General features: G+C 42.6%; 1 protein-coding gene across 3 annotated transcripts in view; it reads left to right on the top strand.

The window, feature by feature from the left end:
• The window catches only part of FOXK1 (forkhead box K1), a 46,602-nt gene extending 26,529 nt beyond the window's left edge, over nt 1-20,073 (top strand). Inside the window, exons 2-9 of one of the 3 annotated variants that reach the window (XM_089540261.1) lie at nt 2,286-2,483; nt 13,393-13,549; nt 14,535-14,681; nt 14,794-14,987; nt 15,646-15,812; nt 16,507-16,776; nt 17,357-17,581; nt 18,456-20,073. In XM_089540261.1, coding sequence (XP_089396387.1) covers nt 2,286-2,483; nt 13,393-13,549; nt 14,535-14,681; nt 14,794-14,987; nt 15,646-15,812; nt 16,507-16,776; nt 17,357-17,581; nt 18,456-18,679 — 1,582 coding nt within the window. In that variant the 3' untranslated portion in view covers nt 18,680-20,073. Of the gene's footprint in view, nt 1-2,285; nt 2,484-13,392; nt 13,550-14,534; nt 14,682-14,793; nt 14,988-15,645; nt 15,813-16,506; nt 16,789-17,356; nt 17,582-18,455 lie in introns of all 3 variants that reach the window. The other 2 variants (XM_089540260.1, XM_089540262.1) reach the window with 2 other exon arrangements.
• The last annotated feature ends 277 nt before the right edge of the window (nt 20,074-20,350 follow it).

Here is a 20,350-nt window from a genome sequence, read left to right as displayed (position 1 = left end):
TATTTAGTTGTTAAGTTGTTTAACTTTTGTTGTTTAAGGGAGCAACTGGTGCTGTGGTTTTGCCACCTGCCATCACACCTACTGTAATGAAAATTCATTGGGTCGATTCATAATGTCTGTAACGGATGCTGCTGTTTTATTGACCAGTATAATTTTTTTATATTGCATTCCATATTCTGTTGTGGCCTGTGGTTAATCTGGCAATAAAACGGATGTGAACAGATTTGCTGGAGATTTCTTTTATACCTGGTCCTTCCACGTTCGCTGGTGTTAGGGATGAAGTACCCCTGTGAATGGGGTAAAACCGCAAATAGACCAAACCAACAGATTCATTCATTCATGATTTTGGGTGTGAAGAGTCGACTATACACATACCAAGTGGGTGAGTTAAATAAACTGGAATAGCCGAGGGTGAATGTCCAGAAATGGTGACCAGAGAGGTAGGTCTTTGCAACACCTCACAACTCGGGGATGCTTTGATTTGGATTTCCTGCATGGCAGGGGGTTGGACTGGATGGCCTTTGCGATCTCTTCCAACTCTACGATTCTATGATTCTATGATGTGGATAGGAAGCTTTTGATATCATGGCTGAGACTGCCGTCTCTGAAATAGACCTCTAGATCCTTGGGAGTGTAAACAAGCTCTTACACTGCAAATATTTTCACGGATTGGGTAACGCAAGATGTCTGTAGAATTTACAGTTCCACAGTGATTTATGGAAGCCTTCCTATTTATACAGGCATGTTTACAGTTCCTAGTGCCCAGCGAACTGTAAAAAGGTGCACCTTTAAAAGAAAAAAGGAAAGAGAGGCCAACAAGTCTTTTCCCATCCAGTTTTCTTTCAGCTTTTTTTCTTTCCTAGGGTAGTCAATTTAAAAAATAGCACTTTCTTCTATGACTTCTGATCCTCGGCTTTGAAATACTGCTGCTTCCTTCTTTACAGCTTTTCCCCCTTTTTGTATATTGTATGCATTCCTAGCCGCAGTTGTTGAATTCTGTATGCTTCATGAAGGAGATTTACAAAGAAAGCCATATTTGCAATTCTCTTTTGCTTCTTTTGTTTGGGATACAGTGTCTTTTTCCATTGTAAGAACTAAGATTTTTTTCCCCAGTGCTGTTCTGTAGTTGTTGTTGTGTGCCTTCAAAGTCATTTCCGACTTATGGTGACCCTGAGGTGAAGCTATCATGGGGTTTTTTTGGCAAGATTTGTTCAGAGATTTGCCATTGCCATGCTCTGAGGCTGAGAGAGAGTGATATGCCCCAGTGGGTTTCAATGGCCAAGCTGGGATTCAAATCCTTGCCTCCAGAGTCTTAGTCCCACATTCAAACTGTTAGACCATACTGGCTCCTCAATGCTATTCTACCTTTCATTATTTTATACGTAAGATTGCAAAGGTGTCTTCCTAATTGTGGAAACGACAAGGAATGATGAGCATGCAAGCTGTCAGTGTGCATTTCTGCATGGTAATGTGGGTGCCACTAGCACATGTAAACCAAGATGGAGTCAGAGTAGACTTACTATATCTCAGGGCCTGGACATGCCTCCTGTTTTCTTGGGTCATCTTCAGGTGGAAGAGGAGAGTGCAAGTTCTCTAGTTTTGAGGGTTGCTGGGGGACTAAGACTGTGTGCAAATCTGCTGCTCAGCTCTTGGCATTTCTGTCTGGAAGAAATTACTCCCCTGTCATGTTTTCTCCCACAGGATTTTTCAGAATTGGAATTGCAATCTCTACGTTCTTTTTTTAAGATATTGCCATTGGGGAGATATAGTACGGTAACAGTAACCCTGCCAAGACCCTGCAGTCCTGGAGAGAGGAATGTGCCAGCAGAAAATTGACTTGTATGCTATAACGTCCATCATAACTGTCCATACTTATAACATGTTTGATGTCTGCGCGTCCAGTTAGAGCCAGACATAACTGCTGATGGTGAAAATGTCAAATGTAATGGAGCAGGCCTAGGCATTTCCTTGAACAGAACAACAGGGAGGTTTTGTTTTGGTGGTAAAGGTGCATTTTGTGGGACATCTGGATTTTATAGAGTAGTGATGTATAGCTCTTGCGGTACACAGTGGAGGTTGAAAACTTTCTTTGATTATTTTCTTCTGGCCCTCTTTCTGGGAAAATGCCGAAGAATGCGATGAAATTGATTTCTTCAGGTTCATCTTGACTGAAATGGCAGTTCATTTTTGACTTTTGGCGACTCATAGGGTTTTCATGTCATGTTTTTTCAGAGGGGTTTTGCCATGCAGACCACCAAATTCTTCTCTTTCTTTTCTTTCCTCAGATGTACTTTCCGATTCCCCAGCACAAATATCAAGATCCAGTTCACGTCGCTTTTCCATAAAGAGGAGGTGAAAGAGGAAGCCTCGTCTCCTCCGCTTCGGCCACTCTACCCTCAGATCTCACCTCTTAAGATCCATATTCCGGAGCCGGATCTCCGGAACCTGGTCAGCCCCCTGCCATCTCCCACTGGCACTATCAGGTAAGGAAATTGCATGTTGCCCTCACAGCTTATCAATAATGCCAATGTGGCTACTTCAGGTCTCTCTCCCACCCCCAAAACGCTACGCAAATGCATAGCAGATTTCCACCAGTCACTCAGTGGGTGCATTTGCATGTCGGCAATAAGCCATAATTTGTGTTAACCATGGTTTGTTGCAGAAGCCATGATGATCAAACAAACTTTGAGTTTGTGAGCCTTATGCAGCAACACCACTTTTAACTGCCATGGCTCAATGCTATGGTATTCTGGGAACTAGTTTTGTGAGACATTTAGCTTTCTCTGTCAGAGAGCTCTGGTGCCACATCGAACTACAATTCTCAGATTTCGATAACATTGGGCCATGGCAGTTAAAGTAGTGTCAAACTGGATTATTTCTGCAGTGTGGATGCAGCCAGAAGAGAACCTTCTAGGTGGCTGCTCTGAGACACTGGGATTCCCTCCCATGTGAGACTAGGCTGGCTCTTCCACGGTCTTTTTTATTCAGACATTTAATTATTAACTGGTTGCAGGGAGTCCTTTTTATGGGGTGTTTGATCTGTATTTTTAACTGTATTGTTATGCTTTTAAATGATTTTACACATTTTAAAAGTAATGTTTTAATACTTTATCATCAGGTTTGTAGCTTTTTGTCTTGTTTTAGCCTTTTAGGTCCCAGACTGGAAGACGCATATACATCAAATAATTAATAAATAAATGAGGTAGACAGATTGTCACACCTGATGTACCGCACCTCTAGATGTTATTCTGCTGCTGGTTGTGAGCTGCAGGCAGGCTGAATATTTGTATTTAGTTAAAATAAAGAGAGAGAAAAATGAGCTTGCTCTATATTCAGTCTCTTTTTAGCAGAAGCAGAAGGGTTAGGTTCCCATAGTTGCTTTTGTGGGCAGCAAGGTGGCAAGCAACCCAACAAATGCCCTGCATTTTTGATGCTGATCTGTGTCCATCACTGAAACTAGACTCTTCCCACCACCGCTGCCACCAGCCCACATACACCTTTGAAAGCTGCTTTGTTGTGAAGAGAAAGTGAGAGATGGCAGTCCTGCTTTCTCCTGCCCGATTTTGCAGAAGAATGTTTTACAAGGCGCTGCTCTGACGCTTCGACATCCGCCGAGGCTTAGCAACAGCAAAATCTAACCGAGTTTCTTGAAATACCTCCTTTGTGGTTTTCATGTTTTGCCCAGCCTTTGCATTCTCTGTTCCTTGTTTCAGGGGAGGACCCGCTAGGTTTATAAACATCCCTTTTTCTGGTTTGCCCCATTTGAGGTAACTTTCAGCCCTGCTTTCTGTGTGCAGGAAGCCAAGCAGATGAGATCAGTTGATTTTGAAGTATTAGAATAATGTATTATTTATGTGGCTTTCTTTTTAAGTGAAGTACTCTAGAGGCTCCTTTGAGCCATGAAGCACACTGGGTGGCTTGCTCCTTCTCAGCCAGACTTACTTACAGCAGTGCCACTCAAAATGGCAGCCTGTGGACCAGTGCCAGTCCATGAGCCCTTGGCTGCCTGTCCAGTGTGACTTTCCAGGGAGAGAGGAAAGCACATCAGTTTCCAGTGCCAGTCCTCCACATCAGAAAGCATAAGAAGCCTAGCCTTAAGGACTTCTGAGAGGATAAAGGAAGGATAGAGGAAGATAGGCGTTCTAGAGATGGGGGGAAACTGGGTTTCTGGGGCTGATGTGTTGCTCCTATTTCTTTGAGTACAGAGCTTGAGGAGGTTCAGGGTTTAGACTACAACCCTCAGAATCCCCCAGCTAACCTAGCTAAAGGGCATTCAGATTTCTGGGAGATATGATTTCTTTTAAAAAGTAAAAGGATATGTCATAAGCTCTGTAATTAACTTGCAGAATAGACCATGCGCACTAGCTTTAGAGGTTGTGCATGAGACAAATTCATGAGGAGTAATCAGTTCAGTAGCTCCAAGCGATGCTCACTGAATGAAGCCTCTTTCCTCATGGGAGATGCTGGATACAACCACGTCGCAGATGAAAACCAGGACAGATGTGGTCAAAATGGCAAAAGGTTATTAATGGGAAAGAACAGTGTGATTTTGCCTGAGTGTACAAGAATATTCTGCCCTCTCATTTCCTCTCCCTCCTTTTGACTTAATCAAGTGCAGACTTGTTTTGAACTCACTTTGCAGGAATTGAAATATGCTGGGCACAAAAGAAGAAAGGGAGGAGGAGACAAAAACCTGGACATTATAAAAGCAGTTGGAAAAGTGGGATGACAGGGGATTGATCAGAACTGTCCCGGCCAAATTGGAACCGTTAGAAAGTGTGCAAGCAGGGCAAGTAGAATCGTTGCCTTCCTGTCCTACTTTTGACTAAGCGTTGCTGGAAACAGTAGCTTGGATCAGATGGCACCTTTGGTCCAATCCATCAGGGCGAAGAACACTGGCCTGCCTTGTTTCATGGATAAACCGATACTTCCCGGAATATTGCTTTTGGGGAATGATTTTTTGCTAGAGCAACTGGTTGCTCCGCATCGTCTTCCCTTCTTAGAGGAATGTCAACTAGTCCACATAAGGAGGCGGCATGGCGGAGAGCTTGTAGCCCTTCTCTTCCATTCACGCCTTGGTGTGTTGGGAAGCAGTTCTCATTAGCTCAGCCTTTCAGTGTGTGTGTGTGTGTGTGTATGTATGTGTCTGTTTGTGTTCTCCCTTTCCTCCCTTTGGTAGCATTCACTTGCCTAATTTGGTGTGCCTTTGCCTCGCCGTCCCCTCATTGGCTGCTGGGAAAACTGGCTGGAGCTTTTCGAGATCCCAAATTAGTTTTCCTTTCTGGAAATCTGAGCCTGGCCCTCCCCTTAGCTGGGACTTCCCAGCTTTTCTTGCATTGGGCCAGGCCAGACTTTGCTGCTCAAACAGGAACACACACAGGCGGCTCAAAACAAACACTCCCAGCCCTGATGACTCCCCCTTATTCCTCCCCGCCTGCGTCTCTCTGTTTACTTTCTCACTTGTTTTGCTGCCAGGTTCTCCCTGCGCCCTGGAACCCGGTTCTGGTTTCCTTTCTTATAATCTCTATCCCCCCCACTTCTGTCAAGTTGCATGAAAAGTTCACTACCCAGAAAAGAGTTGAGCTTTAACCAAACCAAACCTGCCCACTTCAGCAGTTCCACCATGCGAAGCGTACAGAAACATGGTTGCTTTTAGGAGTTATTAGCCTTCTTTTTCTTCCTCCTCCTTTCCTCCTCCCTTTTTTCCTCTCCCTATCTTTTGCTTAGCATAGCTTCTAAAAAATGATTCTTTTTTCCCCTTAACATCCTTCTGTTGCTGTTTTCAGCAGGATTTTAAGCCAAGAGGGGGGGAAATACTCCACTTGTGTTCGACTTGGTGAAACGTTGGAATGTAAACACTTGGCCCCGTTGTGTCCTTTTGGGTTTAGATTTTAAAATGAATCCTTTTTATAACACAGAGGGAACAAACTGGTTTGCCTTCTTATACAACGTAGAGAAAGATGGGATTTGGCCATGGATATGGAGCCAGTAGAAACATCCTGTCTATGAGATCATGTTTTGTGAAAATTGCCAAAGTTTTTTTCCCCTCCAAAGCCAAGGTTTTGCAGAAACTGGTCTGATGGGTGTCAGGCATTTTCTCTTCTTCTGGTAGCATGCACACCTAGGGCCTCCACTGAAGCTGGAAGGTGGAAGATTCAGGACGGAGCTGGTTGCTTACCTGTGTCTAGAAAGGAGGAGATGCTTCATCAGATGAAGGCACACATTTGCCCAAAGTGGGCATAAGTTTACTTATGTTTATAGATTTAGAAGTATTAGATGCCTTTGCAAGAGGAGCACAGTGCATCTCACCCTAGCGGTGAAGACGATGATCTGGGTATCCTTGTGCCCAGGCAGCCTGCTGTCCAGATGTGACCATTTGATGGGCAACTTCAGAAACAACCTCTTTCCCTTTTTATAGTTATTTGCAGAGATAATATATTCTTTTCTATGGAAAGAATTCCACACCATCTCCATAATTGTCTGGGCTGCTTTGTTGCAGTCAGTCGTGTTCCAGCCCATCTTGGTCATAGAAACCCACTGGGTGCCCTTGGACAAGAGTCACCCTCTCTCGGCCAAAGTGGATGGCAATGACAACCTTCCTCTCATTAAATCTTGACAAGCAGACCCTAGGTCGGGCCATCCTCATTTGAATTTGATTTGAAGGCATGGGAGAGCAACAAAAATAAAAGGCTATATGTACCTCAGATTCTGGGGTGAAGGCAGGGTTGTTTCTTTCTTTCTTTCTTTCTTTCTTTCTTTCTTTCTTTCTTTCTGCTTTCAGTGTATTTGCCAGTTGATAACCACGAGATAAAGAATGTATTTTGTTTTTTATATAGAAGAGACCACCTAGTTCTGGTAAGTGAATATTAGATGGAAAGGCTAAAACATTCCTTGATCAACTGCCAGGTAGGCTGGAGGACAAACAGAAATTCTTTCTCCTTCTCAGCCCTCAATTTCTATCTATCTATCTATCTTTCTGGCATTAAATGACCTCCTAGTTTGGTGAGAAGCAAGTGTGGTTAGGCTGAGTGCCATACTGCCTGCTGTGAAATACCTCTTGCTGCCGCAGCAGAATTCATAAATTATGGTGTCTTCTTTGACGTAGGGCATTCAAATCTTGCTTTTTAATCAGAATTGATATCCTTTTAATAATGAGCGTCTTAACCTCAGCCTTCCCTTCCTTTCTGTCTACACTATAGGGGATTTTCCCCATTAACAAAATGGGCACACTGCTATATCCAAACACCGCCTGAGCCTTTTTTTTATCCTTTCTAGTTTTCCTCCACAATCTCTGACTAGTTAATTCATTTACATTTCTGTACCACTCCAGAGCCACCGTTCTCCAAGCAATTTAGTCAAGAATTTTGATTAAATGCTAATACGTATTATCGTTATTGTGGTTACGTTGTCTTTGAAAAGCTAAACCCAGCTATTTCTGTTTGTTGTTGATAATGTCATATTTACACAGTTAGCTTATTTCTGCTTGTTTGTTCATTCTGTCCTTTTGGTCGTGTTATGTTAAAGAGGTGTGTGTGTGTGTGTTTGTGTTTGTATGTATGCATTTCCCAGGCTGGCTATGCTCATACATAACAATAATTTACGCTGGCCTTTATAAAAATGGTAAAATGCATATTATATTAGCTGTTACCTTTATCTGGACAACTAAAGGACACATACATGCTTTCAAGACATTCAGATTTCATCATCAGGCAAAATGTTAGAAAAGGGTAAGGGAGCCCAATCTGACTTGGAAATCATTTTGTCTGCAAAGTGTCTTGAAATGCAGTAGGGGAGGATCTGTATGCATTCCAGTCTATCTGTAAATTTGGAAGTGTCTCCATTTTGAGTGAAGGTCATGGGCTCCCTTATCATTTGAAAGTAGGGAACAACCAGCCCATCTTTATATACAGAAGGAGCCAGGAATCCTGACTTATTAAACCAAATTGAGAATGAGCTGCATAATGATGCATGCTCTGTTCACCCTGCTTTCATTTTCCTTTCTAAGTTATTGTTGTGTGCCTTCAAGCCATTTCTGACTTATGGCAATCCTAGATGGGGTATTCTTGGCAAGATTTGCTCAGAGGTTTGCCATTGCCTTCCCCTGAGTCTGAGAGAGTGTGACTTGCCCAAGGTCACCCAATGGGTTTCATGGCAAAGTTGGGAATCGAACACTGGTCTTCAGAGTTTCGTTCCAACACTCAAACCACTACACCACGCTGTCTCTATGAGCTTCCTTTCTAGGAGTGGACCAAAAAAGCAGACAGAGATAAATTAGCATGACATCTGAATCTATGAGTTATTACAACCAAACAACCCAGGATTCATAAGCCAACAGGAAACCCTGATTTAAAGTTGGCTTGTTTGGGCATAATAAGCCATAGCCCTGAGTTCAGTGTCACACTCAACTGTCTTATCCTAGTTTATTTGTTCTCACAAACAGGAGCAAAAGTCGCATGGCTTTCCCCCATTCATAGAATCATAGAGTTGGAAGAGACTGCAAGGGCCATCCAGTCCAACCCCCTGCCATGCAGGAAATCCATTTGTGCACTTCACTCTGGTATCCGGGTCTCTTGTTCATGAGGAGCATGCTGTCTAATCACTTCTGAGTGCAATAGGAGGGGATAAATAACCCATAGCTCCACAGTTTATCTGGACACACTGGGCTGATTTGGTCTACATCAGATTGATTTAAGTCATGATTGAAATTGCTTCTCTGAAGGACTTGGTTGTAATGATCAATCATAGTTTAAATCACTAGTGGGGAAGATCCTGTTTAATCATCCTCTTTTAGTAGAAGTACATTATTTTTTAAATATAGCTTTAATACATATTCATAGATGTAGTTTTCATTAGAAGGTAGATACACACTAAGCCTTTATTCTGAATGGTTTACAGATTAATTTTCAATTCATCAAAAAGAGGGCCCCTTGCATTTATCTCCAGACTCTTCCTCCTCCTTGTTACTCCATCTCCCAAAATTTTCTGTTGATTGCCTGTCTTTGTCCTTCTTTGTTTTTGCACATAGAGAGAAAGGAAAGGCAGAAGAAGAAAACAGATATGAACTTCATGTAGACCACCTGCAGAATAGGACAGATCAGGTTATTTCCATTATCCATAAACTGCTGTTAAGATAGTCATAGAATAATAATAATAATAATAATAATAATAATAATAATAGTCATAGAATATAAATAATAATAATATGGATTGATTGATTGATTGGATATGATGACTTGGAGGTCTCTCATTCATAGGGATGCCATAAGTCCATGTCATCTTGAAGGCAGTTCACAAGATATAGGATGGGGTCTCAGTGCTCTGACCATGAGTTCAAGAGTCATTCTTAATGTAACTTGTCACGTGATTAAATCTCTTGCTATGGCTCACAGATTGAACAAGATGCATGGAATACTCATTCCTATTATACATATTGTCCTACATGAATTTGTAGGAGTCAGCCTGCAAGCTGGCATGCATACACAGAGTATCAGATGGTGGCTGCCGTCAAACTAGGTGTGCATGAAAGGCTGCAGAATGTCTTAATATGCCACAGACACATGTGCTTTTATCATAAAAATCAATTCAGTGATAACCTGTAAGCTTGGATTCCGTGTGTCTTTCAACATTTTACCTGCAGAAATTATCGACTCTGAAGTGCAAATAACAGCAATGATCATAGCCTGGAATCCACAAAGGGGGTTTGTCAGCATTGTAGCAGCAGCTGTGCTGAACATCTGGAGGTTCCCTGTGTGGACCATAGCAAACAACTGCTTTGCTGGCACATGAGAAACAGGAAAACAAAACTCAGTAGAGCCCCACTGTAGAAGGAAGTGAGTGGCACAGATCTAGAGTATGAAAGGAAGAAGGTGGGTTTGAATACATTCAAGCTTCTATTTCAGATCCAGCAAACAACACAAATAATGAATTCTGTCCGCTGGGTTTCCCTTGTCCAGGAAATATGCTTCTGATATAATTGCATTGCGTTAACTTCAAAAGACGAGCATGCTTTATGCTTTTTCAAATGGGTTGTGCAACTCTTGTTTGCAATCTTGATTAGATGTATTCTGTTTTTCATAATGCATGTCTAAATTCAATGCTGCCCTAATTGGAAACAGCATGTTTTTTGTGAAAGGAGCATGAGACTGGAATTGCTTGGATTATCTCTGCTGCTTTTTTAATTTATTTAGTATGGCGAATGGCTTCTATGAGACCCTACAGTTCTGTGGCTGTTGTGTTGCATTTTGATCTCATGTATCCAGGCTTGCATGCCTGCTTTGGACAAGCCATTGGCCACACATCCTACAAAGAGTCTTGTGCCTTTAAACCTGTTGGTTTCCGTACGCTTAAGAATTCTTGCATCCATGTTGGATTGTGGCTGTTGACATTTTTGCATCAGTTTTTTACCTGGAAAATGGAAATAATAACTGTGAAAAGCAGGGCCTATGAAACCATCCCTACAAGCAGAGATCTAAAGTTTGGTTGTTGAAGTCATTTCTGATCTTATGGGGTATTCTTGACAAGATTTGTTTAGAGGAGGCTTACCATAGAGGTGGGATATTAACTAAACAAATGAATTGTTGTTATGTGCTTTCAGGTTGACTCTGACTTATGGAAACCCTATCCTCAGATTTTCTTGCCAAGTATTCAGGACGTGTTTGTCCTTGCCTTCCTCTGAGGCTGTATGAATATGATTTTCCTATGGTCACCCGGTGGGTTTCCATGATTCAGTGCAGATCCGACCGATGGTCTCCTAGAGCTCTGGCCCAACATTCAAACTACTACATCACATTTTGGAAAACCCCATGATAGAGTTGCCTTAGGCCGGTCTCCAGAAGTAGGAAGCAACCTCAAGGCACCCAACATATACAAATGCAGTTCAGGTTACTGCACTCCATTTAATATCTATTTCCCCAGTTTTATGTTTTTCAGTCAATATCCAATGTTATTAAGAACTTTCAGTCCTCATTCATCGGGTTTTATGTCTCTCGCCACAACCATAAAGTCACCACTTCCCACTAAAATATTTTATTGCAGCTATGCAGACCTTCAAAGAACGAGTTTGATATAAGCATGGAGGATTATTTATTACAGATGCATGTTTTGTTCTCATTCCCCACTCTGCTTTTCAATCCATCAGTATTTTTCTCTGATGTGGTTTAATTTGTATGGCAAGCCTGTTACCTGTAGGATTTATCAAGTAAATCACGAGAGGATTATGAGAAGATCCATTCCTGTTTCGTGGTATTATCCCAAAGCACATGCCTCTTGACTTGGTTGGATTTAACGTGTTTGTTTCTTTTTCTGTGAACGAAATGGAAAAATAATGTGTGTATCAAAGTAAAAAAAAATAGGCATGTGTGTGTGTTTGTGTGTGAATGTGTGTTTCTCTTCTAAACAAAGCATTATGCATGTACACGAACAATTCTTGGTCTAGGACAAACTGACAGACCCAGGGATAATCTGATCACAGTCGTCTAAGCTTGTAGTTAACTTCTCCTGGTGAAACAGTTGACAGTATAGATTTCTAGGATGATGAAAGCTGGGTAGTAGGGATGTTGCTGTTGCTGAGTACTAGGGATCCATTTCAGCCTCCCATGGGTTGGTGACATGTACCTGAATGGGGACTGGGTTTGTAGCTTTTGTGTGTTTAAAAATTCTGTTGTGAACCAAAGTGCCTTGAAAAGCAGTGACATTGTTCACAGAATCGTAAAAGTTGGAAGCCCAGGCTGAGGGCCATCAAATCAAACCCTCTGCTGGGTTAAAACAAAAAGTGGTAAGTATAAAGTGGAGCAGCCAAATCTAGAAAGGAAGAAAACAGATCTTCTCTTATAGTGGGGTTACTTTTTCATAGCAGCTGGCATTCTCTTCCAAGATCTATCAGTCCTGCAAATTTTCTTTTTTCTCATGCACCTACCCACATACAACTCCTTGAAGTGAAAGTGAAGGTCTAAGAAACCTCATTTTTCCTCTGTCCTGGACTGTAGCAGTTTTGTTTGTGTCTTGACTTCCACAGGTAGACATTTTCCCACCTCTTAATTGCAAACCTAATCCATTTCTCAGGTTCCATTTTGCTGTTGTTCTTTGAAGGCATCAGCAGAGAGCAGTTGTTATCCTCTCTCAAGCTATGCTTACAAATGGTCCTATCATACAGCACAGAGAATTGACTCACCTGAGAGTTAGCATAGGTGGGTGTTATAGATGAAGACAGAAACTGAATGGTGCAGTCTGTCTTTTAAAACATTGGCCTTACTATTGGCAGTGGGATGTATCATTCAGTTCCACTTTCTTCAGACAGCAAAATGTCTTGGCCTGGCACTGGCTTTCTTTGTGAAATAGATTTAGTAATCCCAGAAAAAAAATCCCTTCTTCCCTAGCCATTGTTCCAAAGGTATAAACTTGCAAAAGGCATACTTAAGCTGGCCATACCAATTCGGGAATTCAAAATCCAAAAAAAAATGACTGAGGATAGCTCTGCTATCATATAGCTTTGCCCACACTGTTTTGTGTCATCCTCACAAGTAGACTTTGCTACCCCAAAGCAAGTAGAATTAGAGACATTAACGTTCAATGTTCAGTCATGCCAACACTATCAGACATATGGGTGGTGAAGGAGACATTGTCTGGGCATGGATAGATTTCCTTTATTCACAGCACTTGGCTTTCACTTTTTATACTCCTGGCACTGCACACAAGTTCATTGGATAAACTTTGGTGCATTCCCGGTTGACGGCATTTAAAAGGTGGCAATTGATTGCTTGAACGTACTGTTGCATGAATATAGGGACTTGGCATGTACACAACTGCAGTGGTCTTTTGATCACTTTGCCTGTTGCTTCAGCTGTGATGCTCTTGGCAAACACATTGCAGGTGAAGGGCCAACAAAAACACTTGGTGCTTGTTGTACCTTTCCGTTTGGTCCCAGTGCCATTATGCTCCTCAAAATCCGCTTCTCTCTCCAGGTTATAGCTGTTTGATTGTGGGTCTTGATTCACTTATTAATCCTCCCACGTCTTAATGACTCCTGTTTGGTCTGAAAGAGGCTGTGGCTTAAGCAAGCATTCATTATTTTTTATGTTTTATTACTTGGCATGTGTTCCTTACAGCTTGTGCCATGAGTGCCATCTTGTGGCACTGCTCCGAGTTGTGATTTTCCACCATCACCTGCTTTGCGAGGCACCACTGAAACATGACTAGTAGAAAGGACATTATTAGATCAATTTCATAAACTCTCACTGACCTAATAAGCTTGTTGGGGCAGGATTTTTCAAACTTTTGTTCAAGGAACTCTGTATCACCTAGCTTGCTGAAGTGTAACTTTCCACCTTTAATATTTATATGTTTGTGTTGCTAAAACCTCCCTCTCTTTCTCTTCCATTGCTTCTTCTCCTGCAGTGTTCCCAACTCGTGCCCAGCCAGTCCACGCGGCGCTGGCTCCTCAGGATATCGCTTTACTCACAACATTACCTCGGATCTGCAGCTGGCAGCAGAATATGCGGCAAAAGCTACGTCAGAACACCAGGCAGATGCGTCAGGCGGAGACAGCCCAAAGGTACGTTCCAAGAAACTTGACATGGTCCATCTGCATGTTTGCAAGTGCTGCTGTTTTAGTTAGTGGTATTTCACTTTTCCCCATGAACTCAAAGCATATCCATAGAGCTCTGCGTCCTCACTTTTATCCCCTTGACAACCTTGTGAAAGAGATCAGGCTGAGAGAAAGAGTGACTGGACCAAAATGCCCCCCGTGAATTTCAGGACCCTGTAGAGCAGGGTTTCTCAACCGGGGTTCCCTGATGCTAAACTTAGAAAGCTAGCATATTATATTGGTTTCAGGATGCCATGAGATGCCACTTGGGGTTCTGTAAGAGATGGTGACTGAAAAAAGAAATAATCATTTTTTAGCCTGTAGATAGAACAGTTTTTATGTAGGGGTTCCCTGAGGCCTGGAAATGATTTAAAGGGTTCTTCCACGGTAAAAAGGTTGGGAGAGGCTGCGGCAAAAAATTGAACTTGAATCTCTCAGGTTCCAGTCTGCGCTGGTTCTCCACTGTGCCCAGAAGGGTATTAAACTCTGCTAATTGTACATAGAAGGAATGACTGCGCCATAAGCTCAGAGGTAGGGCTCCATTTTGCTATTCCCTTCTCCTTTTGTGTCATGTCTTTTTTAGACTGTAAGCCCGAGGAGAGGGAAATGTCTATCTGTAAGCCACTGAAGAGTAGGGTATAAATACAGTAAATAAATATACCTCTATTTTTGAAATACTAGTTCTATAGTGGCTGTTTAGGGGTTAAGAGACATCATAAATGGGCCTGAGAAGCAGAGAAAGAAAAAGGGAATGAGGATGGGGTGGATGGGCGATAGTTTTGGGGGTTTAGTTTGCTTGCTTGCTTGCCTGCCTGCTTTTAGGTCTTACTTTGAAAGGCATCTGGATAGTTGGCTCCTACCTTGTTAGACAAGCTCCAGCCTAAATTATTAATGAACTGTGAAGCTACTAAAAACTCCCCTGTGTGCCTGTGTTTGTATTGCTTGTCTGCAGGACGAATCCAAGCCGCCATATTCGTATGCCCAGCTAATTGTTCAGGCTATCTCATCGGCCCAGGACAAGCAATTAACACTAAGTGGGATCTATGCCCACATCACAAAGCATTATCCCTATTATCGGACAGCTGATAAAGGCTGGCAGGTAAGTGCCTGGTGTGGGGATCTACAGTGATACAGCTCTCATTCATTCTGCCTAAGCAGCTCTGTCTTTGTTCGCTTTGGGATAACTGTTTTCTTCCCTCTGCTCCCTGTAGAATTCCATTCGGCACAACCTCTCCTTGAACCGTTATTTTATTAAAGTCCCACGTTCTCAAGAGGAGCCTGGAAAGGGCTCTTTTTGGCGAATCGATCCTCTCTCAGAAGGCAAACTGGTGGAGCAGGCATTCCGAAAACGGAGACAGAGGGGGGTGTCCTGCTTCCGAACGCCTTTTGGGCCTCTTTCCTCCCGGTAAGTTCAGTTTGACACTAGGACAAAAGGGCTACTTTCTGCTCCCCCAGATGTAACTTCAGGAGGAAGCCACCCCTACCTTCACAGATACATCTGGTGGGAACACAAAGGATTACCTTCCTGGTAGCTACTCCCAAGCCTTGGAACTCCCTTCTTAGATAGGTTAGAGTGGCACCTTCCTTGCTGTCTTTCTACAGATATGTGATGTTTCAGCAGAGTTTTGAAGACTGATTGATCAAGAAGGACAAGTCTTGCATGGATGTACTGTGTTTTCTTTTTTAAATGGTTATGTTTTTAACTGGTGTTAATTTTATTGGTAGTGCAATTATATTTTTTAACTTTTGTTGTTGTTTTTACAACAACAGCTTCTTTATTCATACTCTGCCTTTCTTCCAGAACTGGGATTCAAGATGGTTTGGTCTGTGGTTTTAGTAATACTAGTCTAATTTAACAACAAAGGTGGAGCATTTTACATTACAAAAGCACCTTATTTTCTAGTGTGGACTAGAAACTTGGCGTTGTAAAATCAAAATGATGAAGTTCTCAGAGTCATATTTCACTTCGAAATCCTGATGATGCTGAAATCCAAATGTCGCTTCCCTGTTTCCTCATCTTCTGTAAACTAATGTGACTTTTCCATCGGCTTTGTCCCTTCCAGGAGTGCCCCTGCATCCCCTACCCACCCTGGCCTGCTGTCTCCTCACACGAGTGGCCTACAGACTCCAGAGTGCCTATCGAGGGAGGGCTCGCCCATTCCACATGACCATGACTTTGGTTCAAAGTTAGCCTCTGTTCCAGAGTATCGGTATTCACAAAGTGCGCCTGGTAAGTAATTTCTTTGCAGGGAAGAAAGGTGGGTTGCTGAATGAACCAGGAATGGAACCTCTGAATGAACCTAGAATTCCTTCCCCCTGAAATAAAAATGTAGGCGGCAAACAACTAGAGTAGACCTATCCAACCAGTTGTTAAACAGTGAGTCAATATGAAGTAAAATCCTGTTGATTCAATGGGTCTAATCTGTTTGGGACAACCAGTCAGATGTAGGCCTGTATTTGCTGTTTGGAGATGGTGGAATGATTCAATAAATCAAGGTTTGGAATAGATAGGCAGCAGTGGCACCAGATCCTGTCTGATCTTGGAAGCTAATAGTATTTGGATGGGAGACAACCCATGAAAACCAGGTGCTGTAGGCTATATTTTAGAGGAAGGAAGCAACAAAGCCACCTCCAAGTAGTCCTTGCCTTAGAAAACTGTATGAAATTCATGGGGTCGCCGTAAATCGACAAGTGACAAGGAAACAAGGGGCTCACAGACCATTGAATTAGTTGCTGGGGGTAGGCAGAGTCAGCATTGCTAGTGTGTCTTAGGCTTTTAAACTTTCACATATCAGTTTAGATTTCTTTCTACAGTCACAAGAGCCAGAAACTTGTATCACTTTTTAAAACAATGGCTTCTGAGTTCCTTGAATTAGGATCTTCTCTTCTGTCCATTTCCTCCAATTTCCTCTTTTACCCCCCAGGCTCGCCTGTAAGTGCCCAGCCAGTCATTATGGCAGTTCCTCCTCGGCCCTCCACTCTCATGGCCAAGCCAGTGGCTTATATGCCAGCCTCCATAGTAACCTCTCAGCAGCCTTCAGGCCATGCCATTCATGTTGTCCAGCAAGCCCCAACTGTAACCATGGTCCGGGTTGTGACCACTTCGGCAAACTCAGCAAACGGATACATCCTGACCAATCAAGGGCCAGCAAGCGGCACCCACGAAGCAGCAGGAACAGTCTTGGACTTGGCCGGTGAGCCTCGAGGTAGCGTACTCTCCCCAGGAGGAAGATGCGAATCACCCCAGGTTGCTTGTTGTGGGTCTGTTCTTGCAGTCTCTCCTTTTTGGTTAGAGGGATACTCAGACAAATGGAGAAATAAGACTGCAGTTATATGGTTGCTAGCTACTAAAAGTGAAGCCTAGCCAACACTCTTAGCCAAAAATTGTGACTCTCTCTGTATTCATAGAAGAAGAAGAAGCAGGACTGTAAATAAATAAATAAAAAGAATGGAGGAAATTTGCCTCTACAGACAAATATACAATCAACCCTCCATATCCACGGAGTCAAAGAGCAATTTGATTTATCCATTTTATATAATGGACACAATTTTACTACCCTTCTATATATAATGGGACTTGAGCATCTGCGGATTTGGGTATCCATGGGGGTCCTGGAACCAAACCCCGGTGAATACCAAGGGACCACTGCATAGTCATATATCTGTACGCACTTAATAATATTGCTGATGAGCATGGTTTTCTTAAAGAGAGAAAAATGTGAATAAAGATTGCTCCCAACCCTGCCAAGGTGACAATTGCTTCTGTTTCTGCAGGGATTGACGAGAAGCCAACCATTGCATTTGCTACAATACCGACTGCTAGCCGGGTTATTCAGACAGTCGCCAGCCAGATGTCTCAGGGCATCCCTGGACAAACAGTCACCATCCTCCAGCAAGCGACCCCTGTAGCCATCGGGCAACACCAGCTCCCCGTCCGAGCCGTGACACAAAATGGAAAGCACGCTGTCCCTACCAACAGCATAACTGGTGGCACTTACGGTACGTGCCGTTTTCCTCTTTGATTCTCTGCTTGCCTTTTGAACTTTGCCTTTTGCCGTTACAAAATCTGGAGAAACATAATGTGTTGGACCAGCCAGTTGTTCATTACACTGGGCATCAGTGCCTGTAATGGAAGACAGAACTCTTATCTTGGTTGAGCCTCATTACAATCAGACTTGTTTATTTGTCTCTGGAACCTAATATTCACTGGGTATACAGTTTGCTTTTATTCTACTGATTTCCCCCCCTTAGGAATCATGTTAAATTTGGGGCTTTGGAGAAGGTGGGGGCCATCCCACTGTTGCATTTGCCAGACATGTCATTGCCACTGTTTTGGTTGAGTTTGGTTGTTTTCTGTTATGCTTTTTTTTTCAGGTGTTAGAGGACTCTGGGGATGACAGAAGTAAACCACTGAATTTGCATGTGATTTTGGATCCATTTTGGCTAGATTTAAATGAAAAAAATCACCTGTAAATCAGTTTCTTGTTAAAAAATTGGTGGTTTGGAAGGCCTTTGGGAACCATATTTTAGGATCCCAAGGGCCACAAGAAACACACAGCTGGCCCTTTGTCCACCCAGTATTAAATATTAAAATGCTTTGTAGTGCAGTAGACTCTACAGTTTTGGAAGTCTTTAAATAGAGGCTTGATGGGCATCTGTCAGAAGTACAGTCGTTGTGTATTCCTGCATGGCAGGGGGTTGGATTGGATGGCCTTTACAGCCCTTTCCAACTCTTAAGATTCTATGATTCTGTGTTGGCCTTCTGTGTTCCTAGGGCAAGGTTACGAATTTTAAAGATTTAATCATTGCTAGTGTCATATGTATTTGTTTAAAAGAATAAAATATTACTTCTTTTCTCCATTTTTTTCTCCAGCCCTCACAAATCCACTGCAGCTCCTTGCGGCCCAAGCCAGTTCCTCCACTCCGGTGGTAGTCAACCAGGTGGCAGAGGCTGGGACAAAAGACACCGAAGAGCCTTCGAAAGAGCCGGATGTCAAGAGGCCTCGGATGGAGGAGTCCCGGGGAGGTGGAGCGGCTCCGTTGCAAACGGGTGTCATCACTTCAACCACCCCACAAGGACAGGCTGCCAGCGAATGAGGAACCCAAACGTTCAGAAAAGCGGTGGCATAGGCTTCGGGGGAGATCCTTTTTTTTAAAAAGAAATTATGACTGTAACACCTTTTTCCAGCAAGATTTTTTGTACAAAAGGAAATAAAAGCGCCATTCAAAATAGGTTTTTAAAGGACAGGCCGGCAGTTTTTAGCATCCCGAGGTGCCCGATGGATTAGCAAAACGTCCACTTACCCGCACCCTGAAAAGTCTGTTTTGCTTTTCACTTCGGAGATTATTTTTCTCTCCTTTTTAGATTTTAAAAAAAGAAATAATAATAATAATAATAACAAAGACAATTTGATTGTATGACTGCTGGGATTTCCCCATCCAACACCCCCCCCCCCCAATTCATTTTCTTTCGTCTCTCTTTTTCCTCAAAGCATGGTAGTTTTATGTGAGCATATTAAAAATGCAGGAGGGAAGCATGTACTTGGGGGGAGGTCGGAAGGTGTGGGGGTGCATCCAGTATCCAAATAGAACTCCTTTCCCTCTCTCTCTCTTTCACTCTCTATTTTTAAAATTCTCTTTCTCTTTTTTGGACTTCGGCTTCCAAAATCTCCCAGCCACCTTGGCCATTTTTGAGGAGGATTTGGGATTTGTAGTTCAAAAAAGAAAACACTTGCAATCACTGAGACAGAAACGTACACCTTTTCATATACACATCTGTGAAGCTTGAAGGAAAACACAATGGGACCCTCTTACGAAGGTTGTTCTTTCTTTTTCTAAACATTTATTCTGGAATCGGATGTTGTCACATGCATTTAATTGATGCCAAAAAAAATCAGTTTTCTAGTTTCCTCCTCATTCATTGCCCTTAAAAAATCTAGGCGAGTTTCCCCATGCCCTAATGTTCAGGTGCTGTATGTTCTGGGCTAGATGTTGCTGAAGTGAGATGGCCTCAAGTCATAGCAATATTTTTGGCTTATACAGTAAATTCTTGTTTGGAGCATTAAGAGTGCAACTTTTGCAATGTTACATTAACATGGTGCACTATGAGCCATAGTCTGCAAAGCCAACTAGATCTTCAGTGTCATTCCGTTTTATTGAGTTTAAGAGACACACACTTACATATCAGAGAGAGAGAGATGGGAATATAGAATCACGTTTAACTTGTCGCCAGTGCAGCCAGTACTGCTCTTGATACCTTAAGAGCCAATGTTGTAGAAGTGGTTAGAATTGTTGGACTAAGTCGAAACAAGACTTGGGGTTCACATTTTCCTGTTCATCCATGAAGCTCATTGGGTGACCTTGGACCAGTCACTGTCGCTTTTAACCTACCTCACAGGGTTGTTGTGAGGATAAAGTGGGGGTGGGATGAACTATGTATGCCACCATGCGCTCCTTGGAAGAGGTGCAGAATAAAAACGAAATAAACAATAGCCTTGCCGTAGTTTAAGGTATATGATCCTTCCCACTGAATCCCATGGTTGACTGTTGTGACATCAGCCATTTAATGACCCTTCGAGTTCTTTTTAACAACCAAGGTTGGAAATGCATTTCATAACATGGTTGTTAGAGAACCCTAGTGAGCATTAAGTTGTTTAGTGTGGCATCTGTTCTTTAACTGCATTTCAGGCTTTGTCTGGCAGTCTGTTAATGACATACACAGGTGTATATCAAACTTGTTGCCTTGCGCATACATATGTCTTTTTCAAG

Source organism: Sceloporus occidentalis, unplaced genomic scaffold (genome assembly GCF_023333645.1).
Source record: "Sceloporus occidentalis isolate IW3139 unplaced genomic scaffold, rSceOcc1.0.p SCAF_10, whole genome shotgun sequence".
NCBI classification, from domain to species: Eukaryota; Metazoa; Chordata; class Lepidosauria; order Squamata; family Phrynosomatidae; genus Sceloporus; species Sceloporus occidentalis.
This window is presented reverse-complemented; position numbering and strand designations above follow the sequence as displayed.